The sequence below is a fragment of the Stomoxys calcitrans genome, chromosome 1 (genome assembly GCF_963082655.1).
Source record: "Stomoxys calcitrans chromosome 1, idStoCalc2.1, whole genome shotgun sequence".
NCBI lineage: Eukaryota > Metazoa > Arthropoda > Insecta > Diptera > Muscidae > Stomoxys > Stomoxys calcitrans.
This window is the reverse complement of record NC_081552.1, coordinates 226781947-226795047: the sequence shown is the minus strand read 5'-3', so window position 1 is coordinate 226795047 and position 13101 is coordinate 226781947. Positions and strand designations below refer to the sequence as shown.

General features: G+C 40.4%; 1 protein-coding gene across 1 annotated transcript in view; it reads right to left on the bottom strand.

Annotated features, from left to right (window-relative positions):
- Positions 1-11340, bottom strand: part of LOC106094229 (uncharacterized protein DDB_G0283357) — a 68312-nt gene extending 56972 nt beyond the window's left edge. Inside the window, exons 1-2 of the mRNA XM_059362389.1 lie at positions 10010-11340; positions 9743-9850 (exon numbers count right to left, since the gene is read on the bottom strand). Coding sequence (XP_059218372.1) covers positions 9743-9850; positions 10010-10277 — 376 coding nt within the window. The 5' untranslated portion in view covers positions 10278-11340. The remainder of the gene's footprint in view (positions 1-9742; positions 9851-10009) is intronic.
- Between the last annotated feature and the right edge of the window lie 1761 nt (positions 11341-13101).

Below are 13101 nucleotides of genomic sequence, written 5' to 3'. Positions count from 1 at the left end.
ACTTTGCCCTGAAAATAGATATTAAATTCGTTCCCTCTTCCCAAATACCGTTAATTTGAGCTCCATATTGCCAAATTCGGTTAAGGGGGCGCTTAAGGGCGTACCCCCAAACACTTGGAGCCAAAATTGGATATCAAATTCGTTTTCTACTCTCAAATACCTTGCATTTGAGTCCCATATTGTCATAATGGGTCAATCAACTTATTTGACTTTTTTTTTTATAAAGAAACAAAAGCGTCACCTTGACTTGGTGAACCCTATACTTCGATCTGAGTTTGTATGCCAGATTCGTCATCTACTCCCGAATACCTTTCATTTGAGGCCCATATTGATTGAACGACCAATATGTCTGTTTGGGGGAATTTTAGGGTTGGACGGCCCGATGGGTACATATACCCAAATCTTAATACCATATTCGTATTCTATTTTCCAATACCTTTCATTTGATACCCATATTGTCCCGATCGGTCCACTTTTGATTTTGGGTGGTGTTTTTAGGGTAAAGGGGGAGGGTCCGCCCCCCCTTCCGAAATCCACAAATTATAAAGCCTACTAGCTAAACCCGACCCGCTTCGCTGCACCTTTAACTTTATATGGAGCGAAATTTTCCTTTGAAAAATTTTTTTTCGACAATCACAGAGCTTTTAGTGAAATACGATGCTACGTAGGGGCATGGTAGGGTGATGTGATGTCCTAAATACATGGTCCTACATTTGGTTATCAAATACATGGTCGTACATTTGGTTATCAAATTTTTTAAGCCCCATATTGCAATGGTCAGTAGAAAATAACTGTTTGTGGGGTATTTTGGGAATAGGGTAACCCCCCCCCCCCAAAAAAAAAAAAATTGGTTCCGAAAGTGGGTATCAATTCTAGCTCTGCCCCTCAATACCTTTCATTTAAGTCCCACATTGACATGGTTGGTAAATATACCCGATTTAGGGGTGTTTTGAGGAGTAGGGTGGTCCGCAAATCACTAAGCCCTGAAAATATATCAGCAACGTGCTCTATTCTCATATATTTGAACCCCATATTGCTATTGGTCTCAAAATTGGATATCAAAATTCGTTTTCTAATCTCAAATACCTTTCACTTAAACCCCATATTGCAGAAGTCAGCAAATATATCCGGTTTGGGGTATGGACCCCAAAAGCTATCAGTGTCGAGCTCTACTGTCTTGAAGACCCAAGTTATGTTGGCGAGCTAATACGTCCTACTTGGGGGTTTTAATAGTGTTGGAACGTCCCCTAGACAGTTGGTCCCGAAAGTTGATTTCAGATTCGTGGTCTACTCCCAAATACCTTTCATTTGAGCCCCATATATCCATAGCCGGCAAACATGACCGCCTTGGGAGATGGGCCGGCCACTTGAGTGACTTGGCCTTGAAAATATATGTCAGATTCGTGTTCCACTCTAAAATACCTCTTATTTGAGCCCCATATTGCAATGGTCAGCACATACTTCCTATATGGGTGTGGTCAGGGAGGTGGGGTGGCCACATAGACACTTTTTCCCCAATATTGGTATCAGATGCGTGTTTTAGTCCCAAAGTCCTTTAACTTGAGCCCCATATTGCTATGGTCGTAAATTTGTCCTCTTGGGGTTTTTTTTGGAAGGGGCGGCCCCACGAACACTTGGTCCCACATTTGGATATCAGATTCGTATTCAACACTCAAATACCTTTTATTTAAGCCCCATATTGTCATGGTCAGTAAATAAGTCCTGTTTGGGGGGTGTTTCGGGGAAGGGGTGGACTCCCAGAAACGTGGTCCCACATTTGGATATTAAATTCGTATGCAAATACCTTTGCATTTGAGTCCCATAATGCCATGGTCGGTAAATATGTCCGAAATACCTTACCTGTTCACAAATACCTTTCATTTGAGTCCCATATTGCCATGGTCGGTAAATATGTCCGATTTGGGGGTATTTTTGGGGTTGGGGTGGTCCCCCAAACACTTTGTCCGACAATTGGTTATCAGATGTGTTTTTTAATCTTAAATACCTTTCATTTGAGTCCCATATTGTCGTGATAGGTCTATTTATATATTTGGTAAGTTTTGTGGGTGGGGCGGCCCCCCTAGGTACCCCATCCGAAATATGGATATCGAGTTTTTGTTTTTAGTTTACTATAAGAAAATTTCGTTTAAATCGCATAAGCCATCTCTGAGATCTGGCGTTTCTGAGAATTAGAGTAAGGGGGAGGTCCATATTAACCTGATCAGACTTCCTTTTCCCTGGGTTGGCCTTTAGGGTACGAGTTCTATTAGGGGAGAATTTTTGGGCAATGGCAGTTCCTTGATATTTAGTGCCAAAATTTTGATATCCAATTCTTATTCTGTTTTCAAATACATTTGAGTTGAGTCCCATACCATCCCTTTCGGTCGACTTTGCCGTTTGGGGGCAGGAGTGGCCCCTCGGTGACATGACTACAATTTTTGGGTATAAAATTATTTATTCTACTCCCAAATACATAGAATTTGTGTCCGGGTCGGTCTCCATGGCCTTTTGAGTGGGTTTTTAGAGTTGCCGCCCCACCCCATAGAGGCCCTCTGAGACGTGGTTGCAAATCTTATACTACTCCTAATTATTTTTCACTAGATTCCCACATTGACCTAGTCCCTTAAAAAGTTTGTTTTGAAGATTTTTGGAGTCGAATGGCCATCCTGAGGCCTAACCCTATATTTTGATGCGTGTTTAGTTTTTATACCCTTCACCATAGGATGAGGGTATACTAATTTCGTCATTCTGTTTGTAACACCTCGAAATATACGTCTGAGACCCCATAAGGTATATATATTCTTGATCGTCGCGACATTTTATGTCGATCTATCCAGGTCCGTCCGTCCGTCCGTCTGTCTGTCGAAAGCACGCTAACTTTCGAAGGAGTTAAGCTAGTCGCTTGAAATTTTGCACAAACACTTCTTATTAGTGTAGGTCGGTTGGGATTGTAAATGGGCTAAATCGGTCCATGTTTTGATATAGCTGCCACAGAAACCGATCTTGGGTCTTGACTCTCTAGAGGGCGTGACTTGAGCTTCTAGAGGGCGTAATTGTTATCGGATTTGACTGAAATTTTAAACGAGGTGTTTTGGTTCAAATCGGTCCATGTTTTGATATAGCTGCCATATAAACCGATCTTGGATCTTGACTTCTTGAGCCTCTAGAGGGCGCATTGTTATTCGATTGGACTGAAATTTTGCACGCTGTGTTTTGGTATTACTTCCAACATAAGCTTTAAGTATGGTTCAAATCGGTCCATGTTTTGATATAGCTGCCATATAAACCGATCTTGGGTCTTGACTTCTTTAGCCTCTAGAGGGCGCAGTTCTCGTCTGATTTGGATAATATTTTGAACGAGGTGTTTTGTTATCACTTCCAACAACTGTGTTAAGTATGATTCAAATCGGTTCGTAATCTGGTATAGTTGTCATATAAATCGATCTTGGATCATGAATTCTTGAGCCGCTAGAGGGCGCAATTCTCAGCCGATTTGGCTGATATTTTGCATAAGGTTTTTTGTTATAACTTCCAATAACTGTGGTGAGTATGGCGTAAATCGGTATAGAACCTGATATAGCTGCCATATAAACCCTACTGGGATCTTGACTTCTTGAGCCTCTAGAGGGCGCAATTCTCATCCAAAGGAGCAGCCTGTAGAGGGCGCAATTCTCGTCCGATGTGACTGAAAAGTTGCACATGGTATTTTGATTTCACTTCCAACAACTGTGTTAAGTATGATTCAAATCGGTTTATAATCTGGTACAGCTGTCATATAAACCGATCTTGGATCTTGACTTCTTGAGCCTCTAGAGGGCACAATTCTCATCCGATTTGGCTGAAATTTTGCATGAGGTGTTTTGTTATGACTTCCAATAACTGTGCTCAGTATGACGCAAATCAGTACATAGACTGATATAGCTGCCATATAAACCCTACTGGGATCTTGACTTCTTGAGCCTCTAGAGGGCGCAATTCTCATCCGAAGGGGCAGCCTGTAGAGGGCGAAATTCTCGTCCGATGTGACTGAAATGTTGCATGTGGTGTTTTGATATCACTTCCAACAACTGTGTTAGGAATGATTCAAATCGGTTTATAATCTGGTACAGCTGTCATATAACCGATCTTGGATCTTGACTTCTTTAGCCTCTAGAGGGCGCAATACTCATCCGATTTGGCTGAAATTTTGCATGAGGTGTTTTGTTATGACTTCCAATAACTGTGCTAAGTATGACGCAAATCAGTACATAAACTGATATAGCTGCCATATAAACCCATCTGGGATCTTGACTTCTTGAGCCTCTAGAGGGCGCAATTCTCATCCGAAGGGGCAGCCTGTAGAGGGCGAAATTCTCGTCCGATGTGACTGAAATGTTGCATGTGGTGTTTTGATATCACTTCCAACAACTGTGTTAGGAATGATTCAAATCGGTTTATAATCTGGTATAGCAGTCATATAAACCGATCTTGGGTCTTGACCTCTTTAGCCTCTAGAGGGCGCAATTCTCATCCGATTTGGCTGAAATTTTGCATGAGGTGTTTTGTTATGACTTCCAATAACTGTGCTAAGTATGACGCAAATCAGTACATAAACTGATATAGCTGCCATATAAACCCATCTGGGATCTTGACTTCTTGAGCCTCTAGAGGGCGCAATTCTCATCCGAAGGGGCAGCCTGTAGAAGGCGAAATTCTCGTCCGATGTGACTGAAATGTTGCATATGGTGTTTTGATATCACTTCCAACAACTGTGTTAGGAATGATTCAAATCGATTCATAATCTGGTATAGCATTCATATAAACCGATCTTGGGTCTTGACCTCTTTAGCCTCTAGAGGGCGCAATTCTCATCCGATTTGGCTGAAATTTTGCATGAGGTCTTTTGTTATGACTTCCAATAACTGTGCTGAGTATGGTGTAAATCGGTATAGAACCTGACCTAGCTGTCATATAAACTGATCTGGAATCTTGACTTCTGGATCCTCTAGAGGGCGCAATTCTCATCCGATTTGGCTGAAATTTTGTACAACGGCTTCTCTCATGACCTTTAACATACGTGTCTAAGATGGTCGGAATCGATCTTTAACTTGATACAGCTCCCATATAAACCTATCTCCCGATTTTGCTTCTTGAGCCCCTACAAGGCCCAATTCTTATCCGAATGAACTGAAATATAACACAATGACTTCTACAATGTTCGGCATTCATTTATGGTCCGAATCGGACTTGATATAGCTCAAATAGCATAACAGTTCTTATTCATTATTCTTTGTTTGCCTAAAAAGAGATACCGCGCATAGAACTCGACAAATGCGATTCATGGTGGAGGGTATATAAGATTCGACCCGGCCGAACTTTACACGCTCTTACTTGGTTTTTTTTTCATAATTCTTTCTATGTTGGGTGGCACTTTAATATACCTCCATCGTTATTTCCCACTTTAAATTTCCATATGAATATTACTCTATTAAAATTTGCTTTTGCAAAATATTCGGCATGTAAGCACAATGCTTGAATTTTTCCCCTTCCCTGTAAGCTGGTAGTGGGTAGTGCCATCAACATCAACAATGCATAAAAACTCCACTATAAGGACATACAAATATGCATGAATGCAATAGCTCAGCTTACCAAAGAGAATGCCAACCAGAAGCTTTCTTTCCTCAATAGCAGGAATGGTGAGAGAAGAGCTCACAAAGGAAACAAAAAGTGTGCGAATATGCCATGTAAATTTGGCACTACGACATGGTAGCATGTGAAATATGTCAGACTTGCCTTGTTTCCACCTCCCCCAAAAAGGTGAGAAATTTCATTAAATTCGACATACAACATTGGCTATGATTTCCAAGGTCTTGATACCGCAGCACAAAAATTTTTTTGGAATATTTTTAAAATTTCGGCTCCGGAGTACTCACTCAAACCCCTGCGATTGACTTGGGGGCCAATGGTGAAGTGGTGAGGAAAATATCGAATAAAAACCAATGAAGTCGAAGTGCAATGAAAGTAAATTGATATTTTATTAAAGATGCTTGGATGGATGGATAGGTGGATGGATTGTTTTCAACGAGTACTGTTTTATTGATCCCAGTGCACTTGGCTTGGGTTTTTAAGCCAAGTGGCTACTTGTTGGAGATGTTAAGCTGGTAGGACTTTAAGGTTGGTTCAATTGGAACGGCAGCTGAAAAGATTTTCTATAAATTTAATGATGAATATTCAAGACAAGCTTTGGCATTCGTAGCTGTCGGCTGAGACAATGTTTTGTGATTGGCTGTAATTTTCAATAGAAATAAAATTTTGATAAAATTTTGATAAAATTTTCTGAGAAAATAAAGTTTTGACAAATTTTATCATTTACTAGCTGACCCGGTTCCCCTCCGCTGCGCCTTCTTTTGCTTTATATGAAACAAAAGTTTCCTTGGAATATTTATTTTCGACAATTAAAGAGCTTTTATTGAAATACCATGCTACGGTTGACTAACAGTTTAACAATATATTGGGTTGCCCAAAAAGTAATTGCGGCTTTTTCATATAGTCGGCGTTGACAAATTTTTTCACAGCTTGTGACTCTGTAATTGCATTCTTTCTTCTGTCAGTTATCAGCTGTTACTTTTAGCTTGCTTTAGAAAAAAAGTGTAAAAAAAGTATATTTGATTAAAGTTCATTCTAAGTTTTATTAAAAATGCATTTACATTCTTTTAAAAAATCCGCAATTACTTTATGGGCATCCCAATAAGTGCCTTTATCTGAATCACATCTGATTTTTATTGGTCAACGAATTTAAGTTTGGATGTAATGGGAACTCTATTCTTAAAATACTTTATTTCAGCCCGCTATTCTCATGATATCTGATTTAGGGGTGTTTTCGGGGTTGAGATGGTCCCCCAGACCCTTGGCCCTGAAAAAATATCAGCATCGTGCTCTTCTTTCAAATACCATTTATTTAAACCCCATATTGCCATTAGGTTAGGGAAGTTTACACGATGAGGCGTCCCCCAAACTCATGGCCCCAAAATAGGTTATCAAATTCGTTTTCTAATCTCAAATACCTTTCATTTGAGCCACATATTGGCATGGTCGAAAAATTTGTACCCTTTGGGGGGTGTTTTTTGGGAAAGGGGTGATGCCCTAAATACATGGTCCTACATTTGGATATCAAATTCGTATTCTACTCCCAAATACCTTTATTTGAGCACCATGGTGCGATGGACAGTAAAACATTGCTGTTTGTGGGGTATTTTGGGAAAGGGGTAGACTGCCAGAAAATTGGTCTCGAAAGTGGGTATTAGTTCTTGCTCTACCCCCCAATACCTTTCATTGAAACTCCACATTGACATGGTCTGCAAATATGCTCGATTTAGGGGTGTTTTGGGGTGGTCCCCCACTAAGCCCGGAAAATATATGAGCAACGTGCTCTATTCTCTTATGTCTATATATCATTTATTTGAACCCCATATTGCCATTGGCCTCAAAATTGGATAGCAAATTCTTCTTATTGCAATAGTCAGAAAATATGTCCGGCTTGGGGTATTGGCCCTAAAAACTATGAATATTTGTTGGGTTGCCCAAAAAGTAATTGCGGATTTTTTAAAAGAAAGTAAATGCATTTTTAATAACGCTTAGAATAAACTTTAATCCAATATACTTTTTTTACACTTTTTTTCTAAAGCAAGCTAAAAGTAACAGCTGATAACTGACAGAAGAAAGAATGCAATTACAGAGTCACAAGCTGTGAAAAAAATTTGTCAACGCTGACTGTATGAAAAATCCGCAATTACTTTTTGGGCAACCCAATAGTTCCACAAAATGGTCTTGGTGAGCAAATATGTCCTATTTGGGGGTTGTTATGGTGGTGGAACGTCCGCTAGAAAGTTGGTCCCTAATGTTGATATCAGATACGTGGTCTACTCCCACATACCTGGTCTACTCCCACATACATATGAGCCCCACATTTCCATAGTCGGCAAACATGACCGGCTTAGGGGGTGTTTTGGGGATAGGTGGCCATTCAGTGAGTTGGCCTTGAAAATATATATCGGATTCGTGTTTCACTTAAAAAACCCTCTTATTTGAGCCTCATACTGCAATAGTCAGCAAATACTTCCTATTTGGGCGGTGTTGTGGGTGTGGGATGGCCCCATAGACACTTTTCCTGAATATTGATATCAGATTCGTGCTTTCTTCCCAAAGGCCTTTTATTTGAGCCCCATATGGCTATGGTCGTAAATTTGTCCCCTTTGGGGGATGTTTTTAGGGAGAGGCCCTTGGTCCCATATTTGAATATCAGATTCGAATTCTACACCGAAATACCTTTTATTTAAGCCCCTTCCCATGGTAAGTAAATAAGTCCTGTTTGGGGGGTGTTTTGGGAAGGGGTTCACCCCCCACAAACGTGGTCCCACATTTGAATATCAGATTGGTATTCTACTCGCAAATACCTTTCATTTGAGTCCCATATTGCCATGGTCGGTAAATATGTCCGATTTAGTCAGCAAATACTTCCTATTTGGGCGGTATTGTGAGGGTGGGGTGGCCCCATAGACACTTTTTCTGAATATTGATATCAGATTCGTGCTTTACTCCCAAAGACCTTTTATTTGAGCCCCATATGGTTATGGTCATAAATTTGTCCCCTTTGGGGGATGTTTTGGGGAGAGGCGGCCCCCCAAAACACTTGGTCCTATATTTGGATATCAGATTCGAATTCTACACTTAAATACCTTCGAGTTAAGCCTTATATTCCCATGGTCAGTAAATAAGTCCAGTTTGGGGGGTGTTTTGGGAAGGGGTGGACTCCCAAAAATATGGTTCCACATTTGGATATTAGGTTCGTATTCTACTCGCAAATACCTTTCATTTGAGTCCCATATTGCCATGGTAGGTAAATACGTCCGATTTAGTCACCAAATACTTCTTATTTGGGCAGTATTGTGAGGGTGGGGTGGCCCCATAGACACTTTTCCTGAATATTGATATCAGATTGGTGCTTTCCTCCCAAAGGCCTTTTATTTGAGCCCCATATGGCTATGGTCGTAAATTTGTCCCCTTTGGGGGATCTTTTTGGGGAGAGGCGGCCCCCCAAACACTTGGTCCCATATTTGGATATCAGATTCGAATTCTACTCGCAAATACCTTTCATTTGAGTCCCATATTGCCATGGTCGGTAAATATGTCCGATTTAGGGGTGTTTTGGGGGTTGAGGTGGTCCCCCTAACACTTGGTCCGACAATTGGATATCAGATACGTTTTCTTATCCTAAATACCTTTCATTTGAGTCCCATATTGTCGTGCATGGTCTAAATGTATGTTTGGTAGGTTTTAGGGTGGGGCGGCCCCCCTAGGTACCCGATCCGATATTTGGATACCAAATTTTTATTTTTAGTGTACTATATGAGAGTACACAAAATTTCGCTTAAATTGCACCAGCCATCTCCGAGATCTGGCGTTTCTGAAAATTAGGGTAAGGGGGAGGGTCCGCCCCCCCTTCAGATATCAAAAAATGTAGTACCCCATTTTCACCACGGGATCATTATGCACCATCTGTGATAAATTCAAAAAAAAAAAATCGGTTCAGCCGTTTCGGAGTCTATAAGGGAACACACAAACAAACACAAATTGATTAAATTTTAAAGATGGACTTGCTTCTCTCTTTTCCTGGCCACTCACTACTCTTTCCTAGATGCCTTTGAAAATTCAAGAAATGCCCCCCATACATACACATACATCTACACTACTTGAGTCAACTTACCCAATGTCTGACTTAAGACCAGTTTGCCATCTTCTCCCAGACAGGCATTGCGAGCATCAAAAGGATTTGTGAACTGCACAAATGCATAACCTTTATGCATGGATATTCCTACACAGCCATGCACAATAAAAAAAGGACGAAGAAAAAAATGTCAAGAATTACAACAAGCAATGAGTAGAATTTAATTAAATCTCTCAGCCATATTTTATGGCTGTTGACAAAAATTTCTATTAATTCGCATTGCTTACGATGGCAAAGAGTACTAACCTGCAAGACGGCCATAAATCTGAAACATACGTTCCACATCGGTTTTGGAGCACTGAAACGTATTCAAATTTCCCACAAAAATACGTGAATTAACCGCCTGCGGATCCTGTGAATTGGTTTGGTTAGATAGCTTTGATAACTTCATGTTGCTGGGATGACTTTTGCCTGATATATTCGCTAAGGCTGTCGGATTGATATTGGGAGCGACGACTATGGAAGCACTGTTGTTGTTGGTGTTTTGGTTGTTGTTGCTGGCGTAGTTAAGCATAAAGACGCTTTGGTGGGGCTAGAACGTAGCTTCCCAGCCACGTTCTTGCTATGAAGGCAAAGGAGAAGGTGGTGAGGGGAGGGGGAGGGGGAGGGTGAAAGTAGAGATGATGCTGTTGATGGCTGATTACAAGGATACGCTGTTTGAAGGCGTGTAGTGTCCTTGGAATTCAACCAGTTGAATGAATAACAAGCAAAGACCGCTGAGTGACTTTTTGCCTCGTTGACGACCGACAGACTGCCTGCCTTGCTGGTGTGACTTACAGCATGAATGCTAGAAAAACGCTGCCTTTTAATATGTTTGCCTCGTTTTTGGTCTCTCAATGGGCATTGTTCGTTGAATAGGTTTGGGGGTGTTGAGGTCTTTGCGGGCAGCGGTTCTACTTTAAGTTAAGCCGGATTATTTCAATAAAAAGCCTTTTTTATCCTTGAATGCCTTCATATCCGGCGCATACAATATGAATATGAGCAAATTTGACTGTGGTTGGAGGTGCGTGTGTGTGTGTGTGTTTGTCTTTACAGACACATGACCGAATGCCTTTGCGGTATAGACTCCATGGCAATGTTGATGGAAAAGTGCGAATGTGTGTGTGTCTGGAGATGGTTTCGCTCTTGTCCCTTATGTTGCTGCGATAAATTTGAGATTTTTGTTAGTCGATTACTTCAGCTGAAAATCGGTATTTTCTACTAAACCGCTTTTATTCTTCTTCAAGGCAAGTCTAAGGCTGTTATGATTTTTAGAAGAAAACAAAAATATGCTGAATAAATTTTTGTGAGTGGGAACCACAATCAAATGGTTAATAATTTTTTTTTTCTTCTGAGCTTGCTCTACTTATGCGGCACTTTAGGCCTTCGACTCAAGATGACTTGCCATGATTTTAATGCTGCCGCTGTTGTTGAGTAGAAAATTCATTTCGCCCAAGCCCACTGGATTATATTCTCATATTGGAGCTTCTGTTGTTATTGTCCGTCTGCCATCAGTCACTTTGATTCATAATCTGACGATAACAAACAATGGTGAAGTTGTGGGTTTTTTTGATGTTTTGTACTTTTGGGTCTATTTATTTTGCGATTGTTGTGCTTGCCTTGTTGTTTTTGTGAAGGAATTTGAGCAACTTTCATTGATGTCTGTTGTTGGCATTGATAAGACTTGAGTGGCTAATCCGGGCATATGCCAACTGTAAGGGAACAATAAAAGTGAAATTTCATTTAGTTTGACTAGATTAGTTTTAAAGAGAGACAAAAATTTGCATTGACATAAGAATAAGTGAAAGTTTAACAGAACATATTGGGTTGCCCAAAAAGTAATTGCGGATTTTTTAAAAGAAAGTAAATGCATTTTCAATAAAACTTAGAATGAACTTTAATCAAATATACTTTTTTTACACTTTTTTTCTAAAGCAAGCTAAAGTAACAGCTGATAACTGACAGAAGAAAGAATGCAATTACAGAGTCACAAGCCGTTGAAAAAATTTGTCAACGCCGGCTATATGAAAAATCCGCAATTACTTTTTGGGCAACCCAATATATGGGATGAAATTTGTTAATAAGTAATGAAGTAGAACAAGTATAGGAGCCTCAAGTTCGGTGAGGCTGAAACTTTATATCCGCTATCATGTTTCGCATACGACACGTTCTTTGAATGGGTTTTACAAATATAGGTTAGGTTGAAAACTGGGTGCGGATATTAATCCTCCCCATGTCCCCATAAACATACACCTAATCCAGTAATCGGCTTTTTATGCTCTCAAATTCTAAAGAGTAACCTCGAAAAAGAAAATCTAAGATGGGAATGCTACTTGCAAACACCTTATTTGTTTTCCAGGCCACGCCCCTTAGAAGGTTCATGTCTGGTATTGTGTCCCCACCTAAGTGCCGGTATCTGTTAAAGCCGGGCAATAACATAGGAAATGCTTCAACGCACAGTCGGAACATAGGAAATGTTCCAACGCACAGTGGGATGGAGGCAAAAAATTAGTGGAATTAAGTCTGGCATTTTGAAACGGATAGATATATTTTCATGAAATTTTATATAGCTATAGCTTAGGTGTTATACAGTTTTTATTTCAGGGTCCTAGAAGTCCCAGGGGCCCATTGGTGGCCCTTCAAGGTTGGTCACATCGGCCCCACAACATTTTTTTCGGGCTGTCAGAAGCGCATTTATGGTACGATTTTCAAAATTTTTCCTTGGAATGTGCTTCCAGTCTTTAAAAATAGAGATACTGAGCTGAAACTTTGCACAGATGCTTTTTGCTTCATAAGCAAGTTCGAAGATAGGCTATGTCGGACTATATCTTGATATAGACCACATATAGACCGATCCGCCGATTTAGGGTCTTAGGCCCATAAAAGCCACATTAATTATCCGATTTTGCTGAAATTTGGGGCAGTGAATTGTGTTAGACTCCTTGACATCATTCTTCAATTTGGCTCTGATCGGTCCAGATTTGGATATAGCTGCCATATAGACCGATCCGCTGATTTAGGGTCTTGGGCCCATAAAAGCCACATTTACTATGCGATTTTACAGAAATTTGGGACAATGCGTTGTGTTAGGCCCATCCAAATCCTTCGTCAATTTGGCTCAGATCGGTCCAGATTTGGATATAGCTGTCATATAGACCGATCCTCCGATTTAGGGTCTTGGGCCTATAAAAGCCACATTTATTATCCGATTTTGCTAAAGTTGGGGAGAGTGAGTTCTCTTAGACCCTTTGACATTATTCTTCAATTTGGCTCAGATCGGTCCAGATTTGGATATAGCTGTCATATAGATCGATCTCTCGATTTGAGGTTTTGGGCCCATAAAAGCCACATTTATTATC